This window comes from Macaca nemestrina, chromosome 9 (assembly GCF_043159975.1).
Source record: "Macaca nemestrina isolate mMacNem1 chromosome 9, mMacNem.hap1, whole genome shotgun sequence".
NCBI classification, from domain to species: domain Eukaryota; kingdom Metazoa; phylum Chordata; class Mammalia; order Primates; family Cercopithecidae; genus Macaca; species Macaca nemestrina.
Window position 1 is genome coordinate 48,169,510 of NC_092133.1, and position 22,738 is coordinate 48,192,247.

The window sequence follows — 22,738 nt, forward strand, 5'->3', positions numbered from 1 at the left end:
GCAAGATCATCTTCCCCTCTGGTGCAATTCAATGTTTCAGAATAGCTTAGTCATTACAGTCCTGGTGTTATGACACCATGAATATTATCTTTCCCAAACCTGGAATGCCTTTGGCCACTGTTCCATAAGTTGTTCTGTGACCCCTGGATTTTATGAGTTCATGCAACATGGACATAAGTTCAGTGAATGTCTGTGTAGGTAAATAAATATTTATATGGCGAGTGTGGGTGTTGAGTTATGAAACACCATATCAGATGATATTAAGAAGATGATTAGATAAGTTTCACGAATTAAATAGACTAGACTATATCTGGATATCATTGCCAAACTTTCAGCTTCTTAAGATGAAGAGATTAAGAATATAAAAACATTTAGAGTAATTGCAATGAGCTGGGGGCAGTTTTGTTCCCAATGGAGTAATTAGCGATGTCTGGAGACATTTTTGATTCCTACAACTGGGGTTGGGGTGCTACTAGCATCTAGTTGGAAGAGGGTGACAACTCTGTTAAACATCCTGCAGCAAAACTGGATGTACAGGACATCTCCGTACAATAAGAACGAATCGCTTCAAAATGTCAATAGTGCTGAGGTTAAGAAACCCTTACTTTCACTCATTTTAATATATTACAAATAATTTTGGTTTTCTGAAAGAAAATAACTATCACATGGATAAGGATATGCTTTTTAAAAGGAGATGGATGAGGGGAATGAGCTCACATAAGTTAGGAGTTCTTCAATTTTTGGGTGCTTTTTATTTGTATTTTTCTACTTTTTCCAAAATAATTGTATATTCACTAGTATTATTTGATCATAATGAGCTGCTTATTTTCCTCTTTCTGGGGTGCTTTTCACCTGCTGGTCATTGGTGACCTCTTCATCCTTCTGTTGGGGCTCAAGAATCCTCTGTGGAGAAGCTCTTGGGAAGTCCATGTCTCCCAGACTGTGCTCTCACACATATAACCCTGTACTTATATACAGGAAAGCATTTTGCATACTGGATTATTTTGGCATTTTTGAGTGATCTTGAATTAGGAACCAAGTGAGAAACAAGACAAAGAGTAGAATAAATTGAGGCAAACATTACCATTATTACTAATAAAATCTGGGTTACAGGATGTACCTTTGGTATGACAGCCAGCTAGTCTTCCCAAATTGAACCCTATCATTGTGCAGAATTACCTGCCTTGTCACAGAAGCTCAGACAAGGGCAAACTTCACTATTGTGGAGAGAAGAGCCTTCCCCCGGAGAAGCAGCAATGCCAGCCCTCTGTGGGAAGCTCCCTTCCATGAGGAAAAGATGAGAAGTTGAGATGAGCATACATAGCTGTTTACTTCCAAGTTTATGAATCAGATAAGTCATGCCACTTTTGCTGGTGCAGAGTGAGGAAAGGGGAAGAGAAAGGTACTTAGTTTTACTAACTGAGCTTCATTCACATGGAAGAAAATATCAAGAATAGGAAAGATGTTTTCTCCCCCTTGCCCCAAAGCTACAACTGCAACTCTGCTACTACCTTTGCTACCCAGTACAGTATCCACTATGTGTGACTATTTAAACTTGAATTTATTAAAATTAAATAAATTTAAAAATTCAGTTTCTCAGTCACACTGGTCATATTTCAAGTGCTCAGTAGCCCCATATGTCTTGTGGCTACCATAATGGACAATACAGTTATAGAACATTTCCAGTGGATGGTGCTATTATGAGATTTTACCCTACTCATCTTTGTATTATCAATACCTATAAAAAGACCTGCCTCTGAGGCCCTCAGAAATGTTTGCTGGAAAGGCACACTGGCTCATGCCTATAATCCTAACACTTGGGGAGGTCAAGGTGGGAGGATCACTTGAGCCCAGGAGTTTGAGACCAGCCTGGGCAACAAATAGGGAAACCGTATCTCTACAAAATAATAATAATAATAAATTAACTGGGCATGGTAGTGTACACCTGTGGTCCCAGCTACTTGGGAGGCTGTATTAGTCCTTTCTCTTACTGCTGGTAAGGACATACCTAAGACTGGGTAACTTAGAAAAAGGTTTAATGAACTCACAATTCCACATGACTGGGGAGGCCTCACAATCATAGCAGAAGGCAAAAGGCACTCTTACATGGTGGCGGACAAGAGAGAATGAAAGCCCAGTAAAAGGAGAAACCTCTTATAAAACCATCAGGTCTCATGAGACTTATTTACTACCACAAGAACAGTATGGAAGAAATGGCTCCCATGATTCAATTGTCTCCTACCAGATCCTTCCTACAACACATGGTAGTGGGTACTACAATTTGAGATGAGACTTGAGTGGGCACATAGAGCCAAACCATATCATTCCATACTGGCCCCTCCCAAATCTCATATCAAAACCAATCATCCCTTCCCAACAGTCCCCCGAAGTCTTAACTCACAGTAGCATTAACACAAAAGTCCACAGTCCATAGTCTCATCTTAGACAAGGCAAGTTCCTCCTGCCTATGAGCCTGTAAAATCAAAAGCAAGTTAGTTACTTCATAGATACAATGCAGATACAGATATTGGATAAATACACCCATTCCAAATGGGAGAAATTGGCCAAAACGAAGGGGCTAAAGGCCCCATGCAAGTCCAAAATCCAGCAGGGCAGTAAAATCTTAAAGCTTCAAAAATGATCTCCTTTGACTCTTGTCTCACATCTAGGTCACACTGATGCAAGAGGTGGGTTTCCATGGTCTTGGGCAGCTGCACCCCTGTGGCTTTGCAGAGTACAGCCTTTCTGCTGGCTGCTTTCATGGACTGGCATTGAGTGTCTGTGGCTTTTCCAGGTGCACTGTGCATGCAAGCTGTCAGTGGATCTACCATTCTGTGGTCTGGAGAATGGTGGCCCTCTTCTCACAGCTTTGCTAGGGAGTGCCTCAGTGGGGACTCTCTGTGGGGTCTCACATCCCACATTTCCCTTCAGCACTCCCGTAGCAGAGGTTCTCCATGAGAACTCCGCCTCTGCAACAAACTTCTGCTTGTATATCCAGGTGTTTCCATACATCCTCTGAAATCTAGACGGAGGTTCCCAAACATCAATTATTGACCTCTGTGTACCCACAGGCTTAACACCACGTGGAAGCTGCCAAGGCTTGGGGCTTGAACCCTCTGAAGCCACAGCCTGAGCTGTACCTTGGCCCCTTTCTGCCAGTGCTAGAACAGCTGAGACACAGGGCACAAAGTCCTAGGCTTTACACAGCAGGGGGCCTGGCCAATGAAACAATTTTTTCCTCCTAGATCCCTGGGCGGGTGCTGGGAGAGCCTGCCACAGAGGACTTTGATATACCCTGGAGACACTTTGTCCATTGTCTTGATGATAAACATTTGGTTTCTTGTTGCTTATGAAAATTTCTGCAGCCAGCTTGAATTTCTTCTCAGAAAATAGATTTTTCTCTTCTATCATACCATCAGGCTGCAAATTTTATCAGCATTTTGGTCAAAGCCATTCAGTAAATCTCTAGGAAGTTCGAGTCTTTCCTACATCTTCCTGTTTTCTGAGCCCTCCAAGTCTCTAGGAAGTTTCAAACTTTCTCACATTTTCCTATCTTCTTTTGAGCCCTCCAAACTGTTCCAGCATCTGCCTGTTACCCGGTTTCAAAGTCACTTTCACATTTTTGGGTATCTTTACAGCAGCACCCACTCCCAGTACCAATCTACTCCACTAGTTTGTTCTCATGCTGCTTATAAAGACATACCTGAGACTGGGTAATTTATAAAGAAAAATAGATTTAATGGGCTCATAATTCCACATAGCTGGGGAGGCCTCACATTCATGGCAGAAGGCAAAAGGCATATCTTACATGATGGTGAACAAGAGAGAATGAGAGCCAAACAAAAGGGGAAATGAAACCTCTTATAAAACCATCAGATTTCTTAAGACTTATTCACTACCATGAGAACAGTATGGAAGAAACCGCCCCCATGATTCAATTATCTCCCACCAGGTCCCTCCTACCATCTGTGGGGATTATGAAAGCTACAATTAAGATGAGCCACAGAATGAGACCCTGCCTCAAAAAGGTGTTTGTTAAATGAATACATGAAAGTGTATTACTGCCATTTCATTTTTCAAATCTGCATGTTGTAAAGTTCTTTCCATTTTAATGCAGCAAAACATGAAAATTGAACATAGATATCTTGTTAAATGGCATAAATGAGTTGAAGAATATGCATTCTATAATATTATTTTTATTTAGAAATAATTATTTGTATGCATGTGTGTGTGCAGGGTGGGGTAGTGGTGGTTAAAAGCATAGAAAAATGTCTTGAAGTGTACATACCAGACTGTATATATCATCTGGTGGTTGAAATTGAGGGAAAGGAATAAGGAATACCTTTTTCACTTAAAAATTTTGTTCCTAGAAACCTGAATTACTTTTGAGTAAAAAAATTAGCAAATTAGGTAGTATGTTAACTTTCCAGATACACTAAGAAAATAATGGCTCTTTTCAATGTCAAGTATTAATGAAAGGCAATTTTAAGGCAATCTTAGCACTTTATGTGTTAAGAAAAATGGTATTAAAGCATAAGGACAAATAAAACCCATCAGCCTAATGGATATTGCACGTAAACAATGAATTCTGTTTTGTTAGGAGTGTGCAAAATAATGTTTTATTTCCCAAAAATATAGCTTCTCTGCTATGCTGCAGAGAAGGATAGGGTCAGATGGCACAGTTCTCATTTTTCTGTTAGACCTCTTGACCCAGCAGTATACTTTCTTCCACCTCTCCTTATTGAAATTACTTTTGTTCATTGCAGAAGTAATCTTCACCCTGGAAATGGACCTAGTTGTGGTGTCCATGTCAGAATACTGATATACTGACTGTGATAATCCTTTTGCAGCCTTACCTCACTCCTCGTTTGATAGTTTATAAGCTCACAGATGCTGTACCAGAATTCAGTCCATAAAATTAAGACATTCTGTTTGACAGGGCCAAATCTAAACTGCTGAAGCAAGAACACTAAAGCATGAAGTGGTGCCTTAAAAAGTAACTAGGGCCATCTAACCCACAATAAAAATCAACCTGGTTTCAAATGAAGATTTTTACATGCTGTAACAATTTCTTAGGAAAAAAGTGCTCTCATTATGAGAATATAAAACCCAATGAAAATGACAAGTAAAATAATATAGAATTAGTAGTTTAATTAGCAGCTCTGCTGTTTTGTTTCATGCTCAGTTGATGGGAGAAAAGAATATTTTCATCGAACAATTGAAATGAATGAATTTAAAGATATGATATAATCACCTAGAAAAATGACATTAAAAGCAGTCTTGAAAATGAGCATTATAGAAATGTTATCTTTGTAAATATTGCATACATTAACTAATGTTCATTATTAAATCATGCTGGTTCTAGGCTTGGATAAAATTCCATCAGGACGAATGTATCCCTGGGGTTGATATTTGAAGAGGCTGAGCTGTTTGGTAGCTTACTCCTTGCTTAATATTTTTTTTCTTATTGTTTCTACTTTTCAGACCCACTATGAAAATGGAGAATATATTATCAGGCAAGGTGCAAGAGGGGACACCTTCTTCATCATCAGCAAAGGAACGGTAAGCTTTGGTGGCACAAGACAGTGACGCACTAGGGGAGTCTTGGATTGGTTAGTAACTCCAGTAGGAACACATGCAGAGTCTTGTGCTATATGAGTTCGTTTCATTTATTGACACAGAGAGGTACGAGAGAATGGATCTTACAAAAAATGACGCAGGAGGGAAAAAAAGGTGGAGCTTTGAAACCAGTAAGTAGCCTACTTGCTAATAATCATAATATTAGATGGCACTGATATATTTGTGTGAATAGAAAGATCTCCATCATTAAAATAATATAATAAAAAAGAAAATACCAGCTGGATGTGGTGGCTCATACCTGTAATCCCAGCACTTTGGGAGGCCAAGGCAGGCAGATCACTTAAGCTCAGGAGTTCAAGACCAGCTTGGGCAACATGTCAAACCCCATCTATACAAAAAGTAGAAAAAATTAGCTGGGCATGGTGGTGCATGCCTGTGGTCCCAGATACTTAGGAGGCTGAGACAGGAGGATTGCTTGAGCCCAGGAGGCGGAGGTTGCAGTGAGTCAAGATGGTGCCACTGCACTTCAGCCCTGGTAATAGAGCAAGACTTTGCCTCCAAAAAAAAAAAAAAAGAAAGAAAGAAAGAAAGAAAGAACGAACGAATGAACTTAGGTCATTTACAAAATTCATCTAGTCATTAGAAGCAGTAACATTGCTATAATGAAACATCTGGGCTTTGAAATCAGATGGCCTAAACTTTAATCCTGTTACAAAACTTAGTCATTTTAATGCCCTTAGGAAATTTGCTAAATACTCTGAGGATGATAAGGATAGATATACACTAATGTTTTAAGTTATTTTCATAAATAAATATTGGAACTAAAAACTACTAAAAGTGATAAATTATAAAGAAAGGGGTAAACATGGGGTAGACAAGGGTTACGAGTGCAAAATCATACTTTATTTCTTAAACCGTTTTAGTTTTTCATCAACACGAATTTATTTATATCTTAAAAGTACAAAATTGAGTGAATTGGAAAATAGAATTTTTTTAGATTAATACTATACTATTATATTACTAAAATACCTTAAATTTCTTTCTACAGTGAAATGATTTAAACTTATTTTTCTTTATTATGTATCATTACAAGGAATTCATATCTCTGTATGTACTAAGTATAGGAAGAGATGGAGAAGGAAATGCAAGTAGAAAGGAATTCATATGCCAGTTTCTGTTTTTATAACTATCCCTTTATAAAAGAAGCAAATTTATTTCTTCTAATTTAACAAAATGACTGACTCTGCTAACTTATAGTTCATATATAGAGAGATTTCTAGAGCCACAGTGAATAGAATGAGGTGGAAGATTGTAAGTATTATTGAATCACAATTTAGATAATTCTCCTTGGACGAATTTTGGATCAAGTGTATGCATATGTCAATATTTGCATCAATGGCATGTCACACAAAAATGAAGAAAACAATATTTGTATTTTTATTCTTCCTATTCTTTTGACTGATCTCTGAATGCCTGGGATAGAAGTAGAACTCAAGGCTGACTTCTTTTTTTTTTTTTTTTGAGACGGAGTCTCGCTCTGTAGCCCAGGCTGGAGTGCAGTGGCCGGATCTCAGCTCACTGCAAGCTCCGCCTCCCGGGTTCACGCCATTCTCCGGCCTCAGTCTCCCGAGTAGCTGGGACTACAGGCGCCCGCCACCTCGCCCGGCTAGTTTTTTGTATTTCTTAGTAGAGACGGGGTTTCACCGTGTTAGCCAGGATGGTCTCGATCTCCTGACCTCGTGATCCGCCCATCTCGGCCTCCCAAAGTGCTGGGATTACAGGCTTGAGCCACCGCGCCCGGCCAAGGCTGACTTCTTAAAAGGCATCATGAAATGACATGTCTGACCGCGGTTATAGTTAAAATTGTATCTTGTATTTTCCAATGTTAGAATATAAGAAAATGTTAATATTTTGTAGTTTATATGATAGATTGTTAGAGCTTATTATTTACTGTCTTATTGTTTAGATTGACTAAAGAATCAGGGAAAATTTAAAATCACCATGGATATAAATGATTCAAAAGATTGCATGGGGAATTTGTCCTGACATTCTAGATTTGTTTTGTCTTTACTACATTGCTAATTCTTTGCTGTGATGGAATGATGTGTTTGTCCTTTGAGATGGATTTCTGACAGGCTTTTGCTACCACCCTGTTAGTGCAAATTTTACTGCCTAAAAGTAGTGCTTTGTAACCAGTTTCAGCTGAAGACAGGTGCATTAGTTGTGCCTCTTTACGAGTTTCGTAGTAACTATAAGTAGAAACAGTGTGGAAATTATACCACAGGAACCATTTCCCTTGGCAATATTTCAGAGCACTCTGAGGATTCTGGGAGGGAAGTAATACTAATATATTAGACTCTCTTGACACTTTCAAGATTTTTACTTTAAACCAGACATCAATTTCTACTAACTTACTTTTCTAGGTGACACAAGTTAGCTGCTATGATTCTTAGTTATGTAAATTACATAATAATTATATTAATTTTATTCATTCTAATACTGATATACTAACAATATTAAAATATTAGTTCTAATTCTAACATATTAAAATCATTAAGACTATGTCACCATATTCAATAATTGGAATATATTAAGTCTTAACAAGCAGAAAGTAAGGTCAGCATACTTACGTCCCAATGGCAAACAGCACTAAAGACAGGTGAATTATAAGACAGTAGGCTCAGTTCAGCAGGCAAATAAGTTGTAAAACTGGAATTTTCTACAATTATATGTTATATATTTTTTTAGGTGTACAGATGTCATTTTGTTTTCCCATGCATTTAAAAAATGTATAAAGGATAACCTTGGCCAAGATCTGTTTCTTGCTGCTACCAAACTGGCTTTTTCTTAGAAAATGCTGTGAGATAGAAGGAGACACAGCAGGGGCTGCCAAGCTACAAATGAAATTCCCCTTGTTCAGTTCCACTTATTTAAGTGTAAAACAATTTTTATTCTTCCATTAAGCACATTCACACAAAGAGAGAAGCATTATAAAATAAGCTTTGCAATACTTGTTTTTCCCCCATTAAGCCTGTGCAATCTGATTTTTCTAAAACCTAAGGCAGAATGCTTGCAGTGATGATGGCTAAAGTACCTGGTGCTGCCTCAAGTAGAAGCTCAGTTAGTTCTCTATACTTCAATCACTGCATTACAGCTGCCTGGATACATGGCTTGCTTCTCCAACAGTGAACTATAAAGCACCAAAGATTCCTGCATTTGTCCCTGCAGTTGTGTCGCATCACAGAATGAACTATCTCTTTATAAATAAATCAAACGAAAATTGAACAGGATAGGTAAGCAAAGTTGCAGAGTTCTAATAATAGTTCAAAAGCATTTTGATTTTTCTGATTCCATTCAAAATACCTTGTATCCTACCATTAGAAAAAAAAAAAGAGATTCAAAAATTCTTGTCTATCAAATGGCATTTAAAATCACATGGCTTTGCTTCATAAAATTAACGAGTACTTAAACATGTCAATTAAACATGTTGCCTTAACACAATGCTCAATGTTTTTTAATATAAAAAGTGTTCTGTTATGGAAATTTTATTTGCATATGTATACATATGTTTATGTAGACATTATGGTGAACCCTCTGGAAAACATTTTTTTAGATATCAAGAACAAGATAAAGATATACATTATTACCAATCTTGTTTAGTGTGGTACTAGACATCTCAAATACTATAGTAAGTTAAGAAAAATAAATAATATTTGTAAATAAAGAAACAGTAATTATTTATACATGATATGTTTTTAGTTTCATTTAGGATTTTTTGTAGAAATATATATTATTAAAATTAATAAGAGTTTAGCAAATTAGCATTATTCAGTACATTTTTCTTTATTAATGGAACTGTTCTATATCTCTACACAACCCAATATAATAGCTATTAGTCACGCTTGCTATTAAAGTAAAATTATCTAACTTAACTTTAATGTTAATTTCTCAGTAGCAGTAGCCACATTGCAATAGCTTCTAGTGGTGACTGTATTGGACATTATAGAACTGGATATTTTACTATTAATGAATATTGAAAAAGCCATATCATTAAACGTATTCTACCATATTAACAGTCTAAAGAAAACTAATCACATTATCATATCAAATGATGCAGTGAAAGGGTGTGACAAGTGTAACATCCGTTCATAATAAAAATTCTCAGCAAATTGAGAATATAAGAGAACTTTCTTGCCCTGATAAGTGGTATCTACAATATGCCTACAGTTCACATACTTAAGGTGAGAAACAGAGCAATCAAGAAATGAAAGGAACTGACAATAAAAGGAAAGTCTTTTCAACAAATGGTGATGGAACCATTGGTAATCCATGGACCAAAACAGGGGAACCTTGACCTAGACTTTATACCTTATATAAAAATTAAATTAAAATTAGTAATAGATTTAAAAGTAAAACAAAGCTATGAAACTTTCAAGAGAAATGTATGACTTGCGGTTAGATAGGAAGAGTTCCTAGACATGATACCACCAGCACAATCCATAAAGAAAAATGATAAATTGGGCTTTATCAAATTTAGAAACTTTTATTCTGTGAAAAACACTGTTCAGAGAATGGAAAGACAAACTACTAACAGGGAAAATTATTTGAAAAGTACACGTCTGGTAAGGGGCTTATATTGATCCTATCCTTTATTGATCCTATATAAAAAACACTTAAAAATCAATAAAAAAAAAAAAAACACTTAAAAATCAACAAAAAACACCGAAGTACCCACTTACAAAAAAAAAAAAAAAGAATGAAGGACTTGGACACATCAGCAAAGAAGATACACAAATGGCAAATATGCACATGAAGAGGTGTGCAAAATGATTAGTCATTAAAAAATTGCATATTGAAATACTGAGATACTACTGCATACTTAATAGAACGGCTAAATCTAAAAACAAAAATTAACAACATCAAGTGCTAGTGAGGATGCAGAGTAACCAGTATTCTCATACACTGCTCCTGGGAATGCAAAATGGTAAAGCCATTCTGGAAAACAATTTGTAGTTTCTTATAAAGTTAAATAAACATTTACCGTATGACACAGCAATTACTCTTTGTGATATTTATTCTAGAGAAATGAAAATATAGCTCACACAAAAAACTCTGCATCAGTGTTTGTAGTATCTCTATTCATAATTGCCAAAACTGGAAATAAACAAATTATGTTATATTCATTCAATGAAATATTAGCAATAAAAAACATAAACTATTGAACCTTGCAAGAACTTAGATGAATCTTCAAAGCCTAATGCTGAGTAAGAAAAAAACATCTGAGAAGGTTAAATATTGTATTATTTCATTTATATGGCATTCTCAAAAAGTTAAAATGAGTTTGATGCAGAACAGACTATAGGGGTGAGGAATGAGAAGGATATGACTACAAAACATACCATGAAGGAGTTTCTGAAGGTGATGAAATTGTTCTGTATCTAATTGTTCTGGGAATTAGACAAAACTATCAATGTGTTTAAGTTCATACAACTATATTCCAAAAAAGAAGTAAATTTTACTGTATGATGGAAGTAAAATTTACTATATAACTTAAAAATTCATGTACCTTTCTAAATACTGTATCAAGTAACTAAAATACGTTTTTAAAATACCATTTCAAAAATCAAGTATCTAGGCATATCTCTAACAAGAAAATGTTCAAGTCTTTTAAGAAGAAAATTGTATTTAAAATATTATAATGAAGAGCAAAACACCAACATGGCAGAACATCTGAAAGAAAGAGAAACATATTGGGAGTTACTACAGTAGATATCAAGACTTTTTATAAGGTTCAGGTAATGGAAAAAAATTTGGCCTTAATTTGACTGAAAACCAGACAAATATGTCAGAGTAAGAATGGTGAGCCCAGATAAAGATCCATTATAATATGGAAGCTTGATTTAGGATAGCATGGACACTACAGATATCACAACTGGTTATGCATAGGGACATAAATAAAATGGGATCCCTAGCTCACACCATACACAATGCCACTTTCAGATGTAAATGTGAAAAGAAAAATTTAGGAAAAAATTAAAAGGTAATTGGGAGAATACTTCTATTATCTTGGGATAAGAAAGGATTTCTTGAATAAGATATTTTAAAATGCAAACAGTAAAAGATAAAATGGTTAAGTGTAATTACATTAAAATTAATAAATTTGTTCAACAAGACATCACAAAGATGGTTTAGACAAACCACAGTCTTGTGAATGAGCAACAACAAAAATAAAGATAATCAGTCCAATAGAAAAATAGGCAAAAAGTATGATCAGACACATATTCAAAAGAAGCACAAGTGGCTCAAAAAATAAGATGATAAAATCTCCCACCTCTATTGATAATAAGGGAAATGCCATCTAATACTTACCTTTCTGGAAAAAAATCAAAGTCTGACAATATTAAGTATTGATAACAGTATAATATAATATGCGTTTTCATCCATTGATGGTAGAAATGTCAGATTGTACCAAGAGTGAGTTAATATTTAGTAAAATCGAAGATGCATATACTTAATAACCTTGTTCTTTATTCATAAATGTTGACCCTAGTGAACTCTTAGCCATGGACACTGGAGCACATGTATAAGAATGTTCACAGTAACGCAGTTAATGGTACAATAGAAACAAAATATAACAAAAATAAAACTGGAAGCCACCCACATTTATATCTACAGAATTAGTAAATTGCATAATAGTCATATAATGGAATACTGTTTAAACAAAGAAACTAAATTTTAGCTTTTATATGAACATGGGTGAATCAGAACCTCAAGAATAAGGGCCCAGTAACTTTTATTTTAGATCAGACTCCCTACTGAAGATTCCGCATCTATAAAAGCCTCATCAGCATACAAATTAGTGTCTCTGTGATACAGCTTAGTGGTAAGGAAAAGTGTTAAAAACTGAATTTCCATGGTTTTGAAACACTGTATGGAGGAGTAATGAAATGGATCAGTGGAGAATAATAATTGAATTTCCTCCACCTTACACAGACCTTCTTAATACTTATAAAAATTCTGGTCTTTGACATCTAATCTCTAGATTCAGAAACCTGAAGCATAGTATTATTAAATGTGTTTAAGTGTTTTTAGCATTGTTTCAATAAATTAGTTTTTTACTTCATCACATTTTCCAGGTAGGTGAATTTTAACTATTTAACCCTTCTGGATGACCAAAAGTCAGTTTTATGAATGTTAGTAGAGCTTGAGGGAGATATGAATTAACACGAAGGTACAAGTTACTCTATTTTTGTTTTCATTCATGCAACAAAAATATTATCACTTGCCTTCTGTTAAGTCACAAGCCCTGTGTGTTCTAGGCTATCTATCTTGTTAGTAATGACACATTCTGTTAAAACAATTTACAACTATTTATTGAGTGCTTATTATAATTTGCAGAGATGCCAAAGAAACACAACTTTCTTTTAAGGGCACTTTATTTACTATAGTAAAAAAGGGCATGTATGTAATTTTTACATCTTTAGAAATAGAAATCCTACCAAATGAAGCATATGAATTATGAGGGATATAGTCAGTTAGAACCATGCAGGAAATCTTTATGAAAATGTGATGTGTCTTCAAATGAAAGCTGGATTCTTCTCAGGGCAAGGGACAGGCTTATCCTAGAGAAACTAGGATATGGATGTGGAGGCATGTAAAAGGCTGTTCATTTCAGCAGAAAGAAAGAAAGAAAGAAAGAAAGAAAGAAAGAAAGAAAGAAAGAAAGAAAGAAAGAAAGAAAGAAAGAAAGAAAGAAAGAAAGAAAAAGGAGAGAGAGAGAGAGAGAGGGAGGGAGGGAGGGAGGAAGGAAAGGAAAGGAAAGGAAAGGAAAGGAAAGGAAAGGAAAGGAAAGGAAAGGAAAGGAAAGGAAAGGAAAGGAAAGGAAAGGAAAGGAAAGGAAAGGAAAGGAAAGGAAAGGAAAGGAAAGGAAAGGAAAGGAAAGGAAAGGAAAGGAAGAAGGAAGGAAGGCAGACAATATAATTGCCAATTTAGAAGATATGGGTAAGTAAATATATTTACATAATGAGATAAAACTCACACATTAAAATGAATGAAATAGATTTATACCTAAGAGCATGGAATAAATAATTAAAACAATACTAAGGGAAAAAAGTAAGTTGCAGAATGATGAATACTACTTATGTTATTAATACATTTTAAAAATACATGTACATAAACACATAAAAAAGATGGACAGAATGCTCACTAGCTTCATTATAGTGGTTGCTTCATAAAGGCAGGAAAATTAGAATGGAGATGAGGAGTGAGATCAAATTTACTAGTAATGTATTATTTCTTTAAAATAACTTGAAAGGATAACAAAATATTTGGAGGTAAGCTCTTGTGGTTTTCCTGGGAATTTGTAATATTGTTCTTTGGTCCTGTTAGTGGTAATTTAAATGTTTTTTCTTTATAAAATAAATTAAGAAAATAAACAAGAAATGGAATTAACCTCATTAATTAGTGTTCCTTTGTTCATTGTGGGTAAGCAGTGGATTTAAACTTTCATTGTATCTCTTTGTAGGTAAATGTCACTCGTGAAGACTCACCAAGTGAAGACCCAGTCTTTCTTAGAACTTTAGGAAAAGGAGACTGGTTTGGAGAGAAAGCCTTGCAGGGGTAAGTAGATCATGTGTAATACAGGTTTTTGTTTGAGTGCTACATAAATTCCTGTCTGAAATTTTGAGCTCCTAGCACAATAGGCTTTTTATTTAGTACTTATCCCAATATCAAATATGGACCCTTGGTGATAAATTAATTGTTATTTATTTTCAGCTGGATTTGGAATCTGTTTGAATAGGTTGTGGAATAAATTCCTTAATTTCTAATAAATCAGTGTTATATTAATTGGAAACATTTTCAGGTTTGTGTACTTAATTGCAATCTCTATAACAACTTTAAAGAGAGGAAGTCCCTGCTACATTTTGTGCAATGATTTTACCTAGAATTATTAATATGGTTGGTTGAAATTTTTGAAATCCCTAAACCTGTTTGTACAAACAATTGTTATGGGATCTTTGGGGTGTCAATTTCCTGGCTGGAAACCAGTGGCTGGTGGCGCCTTTGACCGAGATTTGCTCGGGCCCACTGGGCTCAGTGTGCCCACTTGGCCTGGCAGGCTGCACTCAGTTCACACCACCGACCTGGTTCCCACACCTTCAAGGGAGACTGCAAGTCAGGCATGAAGTGACAAGGGGCATGTGAGTGAGCGTGGGGTCCGGCCACTGCACAGGCAAATAATCTGGCTGCTGCTGTGAGGTGCGCAGCTCCAGGTACTGGCATGGGCTCTTTGTAAGGCTGCGGCTGGACCAGGCACATCACAAGGAGCTTCCCCGGCTGGCACCAGGGAATGTGGTCGTGCCTGGAAGCTTAGAGACACCAGGAACTGCATAGCCCCAAAGCGGGAGTCACAGCCCTGGCTCGGGGAGCTCCCCAGTTTGTGCCTCCCAAAGGGTTGCAGCTCTTCTCTCCTTGTCTTCACCTGCAATGTGGCAAGTAAGGGGCATATTTCAGCCCTGTTTGTGTTACAACTCTTTTAGCCTCTCCATTCCGTGGTTCCTGATCTCTTGACCTGTGACCAGGAAGAATGTGGTACGCAGACAAGTGGAGGTTGAATAAGACAAAGAGGAGCTTCATTGAACAGTAGAACAGCTCAGAGAAAACCGGCAGTGGGCAGCCCCTCTCCATAGCCAAGTTGTCCCAATGAGTGTTCAGCTCTTAGCAGAGAGGGTAGCTCCTCTCTGCAGCTGGTCATCCCATCATCTGCAGCTCTCAACAGAGAGGAGGCCCTACAGTTCCTAGGTCCTCTCTGCAGCTGGTCATCCTAACGTCAGCTCTGCTCTGGTTAAGCCTGGGGCTTTTATGGGCCTCAGAGGAGAGGAAGTACATGCTGATTGGTTCATGAGCAGCAATAGGCAGGTCCAGAAAAGACACTGCAAGTTCCCACTCCGGTCCATGGGACTGGCAGCCTGGCCTCCAGCCTTCAGGCCCTCCCTGGCCTGAAGATGGGGCATTGCTGGGCATCCACTCCCTTTCTGCCCAGGAACCTGTCTGCCTCCTGCTGTCGCCAAGCTGCCCTGAGCCCACCATTGGATTCCCTCCTATGCTCACTGGTGCCCAAAGCCCAGAGGGGGGCAAATTGGCAGAGTACTGGCATGTCAGCACTGCCTTGATCATGTGCACACCTGGCCGGGCTGTGACAGCACCTGGGCTCAGTCCCAACTTTCCTCCAAAATCAGAATGGTAGCCAAAAACAGAGAGAAGCCAGGCAGTGGGAGCGGGTACTTCTGATCCCAGGTCCCCAAGAGTGCAGAAATGCCGGGATCTAGCTACCTCCAAGAGGGCAGGGATCTTGTCAGCTCCTAGCCCCCCAACCGCACAGGGGAGGCCCGGGTTCATGGCCGTGATTTCGGGTAGCTGTAGCTGCACCCAGGAGAACAGAGCTCCTGCCTCCCCCTGCGTGCCCACGACTTGGGTGGCTGCAGCCCTGCCCTGGAGGACAGGGCTCCTGCCTACTCCCAGCCCTGGAGCACAGGGATGCCTGGGTCCATAGTCGTGGCTTGGGCAGCTGCAGTGGCACCCAGGGAGCTCCCATCCCAACTCAGAAGGGGTCGGGGTCCCGCCTGTCCCGGCTCCTGCTGGCTCCATGGGTGTGCAGACCTGGCCATGCCTTCCTGCTGCGGCCAGTGTGATAGTAGCAGCAGCTCCAGATGGCCTGCCGCTGCCATCACAATGATCACAAGGCAGTGAAGCTTTCCTAGGGTTCACTTGTAGGTCGTAATTGTCATCACTCTTAGGGTGTGATGGAAGAGTAGGTGGAGGTAATGTAAATCTGGATTCACTATGGGATAGGCTGTGAAGGCTAGACTAGTAGAGGTGTACTTCTGTGAGACTGATACTCTATTTTTAAACTAAGACATCAAGAAGCAAGCACTTGGGAGTTCTTCTCATGTATTATGAAGGAAAAACTGAGGTGACTTTTTACCATGCATTTTACAGAAGGTATGACAAATATATTTGGGTATCCTACTCTCATTTTCCAATAAGCAGTATATCTCAGTTATCATTAAATATAGATGAACCTGGCCGGGCGCGGTGGCTCAAGCCTGTAATCCCAGCACTTTGGGAGGCCGAGACGGGTGGATCACGAGGTCAGGAGATCGAGACCATCCTGGATAACACAGTGAAACCCCGTCTCTACTAAGAAATACAAAAACTAGCTGGGCGAGGTGGTGGGCGCCTGTAGTCCCAGCTACTCGGGAGGCTGAGGCCGGAGAATGGCATGAACCCGGGAGGCGGAGCTTGCAGTGAGCTGAGATCCGGCCACTGCACTCCAGCCTGGGCTACAGAGCGAGACTCCGTCTCAAAATAAAAAAATAAAATTAAATTAAAAAAAATAATAATAATAAATAAATAAATAAATATAGATGAACCTTTTCAACATTCAGTGCTGTATGTATATACACTACTTGAATAAGCAACAACCAATAAACACTTATTTTTCTATCGAATTTTAGGTGCGGGAGCGTCTCCTAGGGAGGGACAGCAATAGGACATAATTTACTCCTAGCATATGGGAACAGCCAGTTTTGTTTTCATTTCAAATTGTGCCTTCATTTAAAAAAATACATTGTGAGCCTTTTGCTTCAAAGAACTTCTAAGAAGTAATTTAGGAAGTTATTGTTTTTTAAGCTACAATCAGATGACAGGTTTGATTGTCTTTCTGACTGTTTCACAGCTTAATAAGTGAAATAAAAGTATTCTGATAAGTCATCTTACTCAGGCTCTATTACCTTATGAAAATTCAGAAGTAATATTACCTTATGAAAATTCAGAAGTAACTACTCTCAACTTTCCTTTTTTCTCCTACTGAGTTCATTTGATCCTTATCTGGTGAACATGTAGTTGCTATTAGATTTTTTTTCAATGTCAAAGTTGGAAGAAATAGTATGTTTGGTGTAGGTATACAGAAGAATGAAATAAACATTATCTTTCTAGTATAAATGCATTATGATCTGTATCTTAATCTTGCTTTCCTTTGATTATTAAATATGTTGAAAGATGGCATTTTATAGAAATCAGGTGCATTTTATAGAAAGATGACACCTGATTTCATTGGTCCAAGATTAAACACCTCTGTGGAAAACAATGTTATTTCCAACAGAACCAAAGAACCAGAAATATTAACAAACATTGAGGTCACAAGTAGAATGCCAGAAAATAAGGCTTAATTGGGAATCAACAGATTTTCTTTTGTAGCTTATTGTTACTGAATATTGGTGCCAATTAAAGAAAACTTTCATTATGAAAATACTGTCCTAAAATTTGTACCAAGAAGTAACCTATGGATGTAGCTCATGGAAAAGTTGCCAAATTTTGCTGTAATATCAAAACTTAGGTTCATGATTCTTTAACTAGATTGAATTCCTTCTCAATTATGGTTATTCTTGTGAACTTTCTGGTACCAAGACTTTCTTTTGCACATAATCAGTACTCTTCACTTGGCATCTCCCACAGCCTATAAAATAACCAATCCCCCTCCCTGTCTGCATCCAGCCCCACACTTTCTCTTCACATCCACCCCTTACCCTCATTTAACTCACATCTCTTTCTTTCTTATGCTCTTATTCGCACTTTCTCACTATGGAAGCTGGTTTTATTATCTACTCTAAGTGCCCTCTTACATGTCACCAGAGATTTGCTACTTACCTCATGAAATGGTCTTTTTATTTTTTTCTTCATTTGACTTCACTTCTCAACCATGATTTTACCTTGTTGACTACCCCTTCTTTCTTTAAATTCTCCATCCTTTGGGACCATTTAAATTATTGGAACTCTTTAGAATTTATTTCATTTCCTAAAATTTGCTAGTATTGTGTCCTCAACTGTATTTCATACACCTTGGTAAGCTCCTCCAGATGTATGATTGCATAATACCTAAATGAAAAGAAGTCCCAAATGTTTATATTCTTATTTGAACCCAGTATCTGGCTTTTATCAAATATCCACATATTTTTTTGAACACATGAATGAGGGAATGATTGAACAAATGAACAAATGAACCTCTTAAATAATGTCTAGTCTTAAAGTTCCTTCTGCCATCTATCACATTCATGACTTGAATTTGCCTGGCAGTGGATAGGAGTTATGAGCTCGCTTGACCATAGGGGGCAGGCTAGCGATGTAAATACTACAATAGGTTAGTAAAACAGGTGGCAAACTGGAACACCTAATATGATGAGGACAGAAATTACTGAACTCCACCACGCTGCTGCTCTGTAAGAAAGTAACCTCGGCTTTTTAAGAAAAGCAGGAAAAAAAAACACTAGATTTTAAAAATATGAAATGTGATTTTGTAATCCGATTTTTTAAAAGAGCTCTGTAAACCAACAAACCATTTCTGCAAACTGTTTGGCATCTGGATGCCATTTTGTGATTTCTATCACTAAGCTATGCCTCTTTAAAAGCTGTATTTTGCTTCAAATGAAGGAAGCCTATTAAGTTAACCCATCTTGATTATTTTCTTGTTTTGATTTTTTGATATTTTAACATTTTGATATCCTATGTCTGCAACGTGTTTTTCACTGGGTCTAGGTTTTTTAAATCTTTTGTTTGCATTTCAATATTTTTCATGAGAAATTCCAACATTTTGCAAATCGAATTGATTTGTTTCACTTGTTTCCTTCTAAATTACTTGGAAATTGATATAACTTTGATATATAAAATCTTTTGGGTAGCTGTTTATATCCTTTGAGTAATAGCTAGGTGTGTTTACAAACTATATAGTTTTTATACTTGGAATACAAATTTTATAGCCAGCATTCTCTATGTGTACAGAACAGAATTTTAGATTGTGTTTTTCTCACAAATAAAATTTGTGTATACTGAGAATTTTGGTTTTATTCTCTTGAGGTTGTTCAGCAGGTAATTAAAATACTGATAAGTTGCTGGTTGGAGACTGAGTGAAATGAATATATGCTTGACCATTCTTTTTAAATTTGAGAGTGCATAAATACTAGTACTGATTAAGCACACAGTAGAAAATTTAGTGTCATTGCTGAAATGTAAACTCAATACCCTTTCTTCAGAACTCAGACTCCTGACCACTATACAGTTCTGCCTCTAAAAGTAACAAGCTTTATTTTCTTGTTGAGTGCAGATAATAGAGTCATAAATTGAGTCATCTTATAAACAGTATTATTAACATCCTTTAACCAATAGCATCTTATTATTAGAAAACTTTGAGTCATTTTCACTTTAGTTGACATAAAGCAAATTATGCAGTATTGTTTGGCTCAAGCATCTTTTTTTTTTTTTTCTTTTCTTGCTGTGATGAGGGTTTATACACACCAAGGAGAGGGTAAAATGTTTACTTTTTACAGAAGTATTCCCTATATATATGAAAACTAAAGGTTTGTTTAAGAACAGTCACGGCCGGGCGCGGTGGCTCAAGCCTGTAATCCCAGCACTTTGGGAGGCCGAGACGGGCGGATCAGGAGATCGAGACCATCCTGGCTAACACGGTGAAACCCCGTCTCTACTAAAAAAATACAAAAAAGCTAGCCGGGCGAGGTGGCGGGCGCCTGTAGTCCCAGCTACTGGGGAGGCTGAGGCAGGAGAATGGTGTAGACCCAGGAGGCGGAGCTTGCAGTGAGCTGAGATCCGGCCACTGCACTCCAGCCTGGGCGACAGAGCGAGACTCCGTCTCAAAAAAATAAAAAATAAAAAAAAGCAGTCACTTCACATTTAGTTCAATAACTCATAAGTCCATCCATTTATACTTTGACTTACCATTGCTTCAAAATCCCTACTTGACTTGAAACCACATGGAATACATATGAACATCAGAGGATGGCAAATTCTAAACCGAATATCCACTTTGCATCTCCAGTAATAGGAAATATAGTTGACAAAGTTGTACCCAAAAGGGATGGGATCGAGCTCCCAGTGGCCACCTTCCCTTCTTTCCCCTAACATTTGAGTCTTCAGCACAGCATATGGTTAAGAGATCCAGTTCAGAGTCAGATTGCCTGGTTTGGAACCTGTTCTGTCATTTATTAATGATTAGTCACTGAGAAGAATTTCTTTTATCTGAAATGGTGATTATGATTATACCTGACTACTGGGGTTATTGGAGGAGGAATCAAAAGGATACTTACAAATAATTTAGGTGAGTGCCTAGAATTTAGATTAAATTCTGAGCTGTCATCATCACTACCACCATCATCTTTATCTACGTCATCATCTTTGTCATCATCATCACCACATCATCATACCAGCAATGTTCTGCTACCTCTTGATAAAGTTTAGTGCACTGGTAAAATTGACATAGCATTAGAATTTGAGTCAACCACTCATTGATTGACTTTGAGCAAGCCAGTTAAGCTCCTGTAAACTAAGCCAATTGAACTAGATGATCTTTAAGTTTTCTTAGGTCATAGCTTCTGATTCTTTGAGAGTTGACTTCCTTCCAACTAGAACAGACCCCCGAATGCCAAGTGCAACCCTGAGGCTACCTGTTAAATAGTGGCATTTAATACCAAACCACTGTCAACAAGGAACTTCCCTCCAAGAACTTTCCCAGCTGTTGCCTCTCATTCTGAGCACCTGTGCCACATGCCAGGCCCTGTTCATGTTAATGCAAAAATGAATTACCCGAAGTTAGTTGAACAGACGTTGATATTAGAAATCAGTATTTCCTTGTTTGTTTTCACCTCATAGCCTGTGATCATGGAAAAGTTAATTAACATTCTTGAACTTGCTTCTTTGTTTTATCTTCTGATGTATATATATATTTTTTCTTTTAAAAAATTAATAAAATTTCACTGGGCATGGTGGCTCATGCTTGTAATCCCAGCACTTTGGTAGGCTGAGGCAGGCAGACCACTTGAGGTCAGGAGTTTGAGACCAGCCTGGCCAACATGATGAAACACTGTCTCTACTAAAAATACAAAAATTAGCCGGTTGTGGTGGCACAAGTCTGTAATTCCAGCTACTAGGGAGGCTGAAGTAGGAGAATCACTTGAACCCAGGAGGTAGAGGTTGCAGTGAACGAGATCACACCACTGCCCTCCAGCCTGTGTGCCAGAGTGAGACTCTGTCTCAAAAACAAACAAACAAACAAAAAAGAAAAGATAAAACAAAAAAATTATAGTATGGAAATTAAGTACTGGGTATGGCATTTTAATATTTTTCCATATTTGAATTTGATTAGTATTTATTCGAAGTAAAATGTTATAAAAACTATTCAAGCCACTTTTGTATCCCACTCCGTACTTCCTCTCCTTCCTAATATCACCATTCTGAAGCTGACTGTATGCTTCCTCATGGCTCATGTGTCTATAAATGTGTCTATAATTTATTGTATATATATATGTATTCATATATGTGAGCTTTTAAATTTGTATTTAAAAGTTTACACATGTGAAATATTATTCTGTTTCATTCTGGATCAATATATTATTTTTTTCTTTTCCTTCTATTGTCATAGTCATTGTACTTATGTCGTTCCTTCCTTTAGAAGTTTTACCTTCTATTCTTTTAATGATTAACCTTTAAATTTTAATATGTATATTTAACATGTAACACTAATCAATAGCTCTATTCCTCTCTTGAGTAATAAAATAATATTAAGTGTGTCGAACTCCAAATTAATTATTCCTACCCATCTTCTAGGTACTTTTCTACTGGTCCCGAAATATTAACCATTATTATTACTGTATTTTTTCAAACACAACCAAAACCTAATTATTTAACATTTATCAACTTGTTTGCAAATTTCTTTGCCCACTATTGCTTCTATAACCCACCTAATTTATTTTTGATTTATTACTTGAAGAGATGATTAGCTTATACATTCTGCCCTTGCCTACACATGAATGAATTTTGGGTTAGGTATAAATATCTAGGTCGAATTTCATTTTTCTTTAGCATTTGAAGTGTTATTACATTGTCTTCTTACATTCATGTTCTGCAGTCAGTCAAATCACCATTCCTTTATAGGTAAACTGTCTCTATCTCTGGTAGCTCTGTCTTTGACATTATGTTTTTTTGCTATAATGAATGTAGGTACAGATATATATATATATATATATAGATCGATAAATGAAGAATAAATAAAACTCTGTGCATCTCCTACTTTTGAGAATGCAGTTTTTTT

At 37.2% G+C, this 22,738-nt stretch overlaps 1 protein-coding gene across 2 annotated transcripts in view; it reads left to right on the forward strand.

Annotated features, from left to right (window-relative positions):
- Positions 1-22,738, forward strand: part of LOC105481070 (protein kinase cGMP-dependent 1) — a 1,243,906-nt gene that overhangs the window by 999,084 nt on the left and 222,084 nt on the right. For both annotated transcript variants that reach the window (XM_011740360.2, XM_011740371.2), the window contains exons 6-7: positions 5,485-5,562; positions 14,105-14,199. In XM_011740360.2, coding sequence (XP_011738662.1) covers positions 5,485-5,562; positions 14,105-14,199 — 173 coding nt within the window. The remainder of the gene's footprint in view (positions 1-5,484; positions 5,563-14,104; positions 14,200-22,738) is intronic.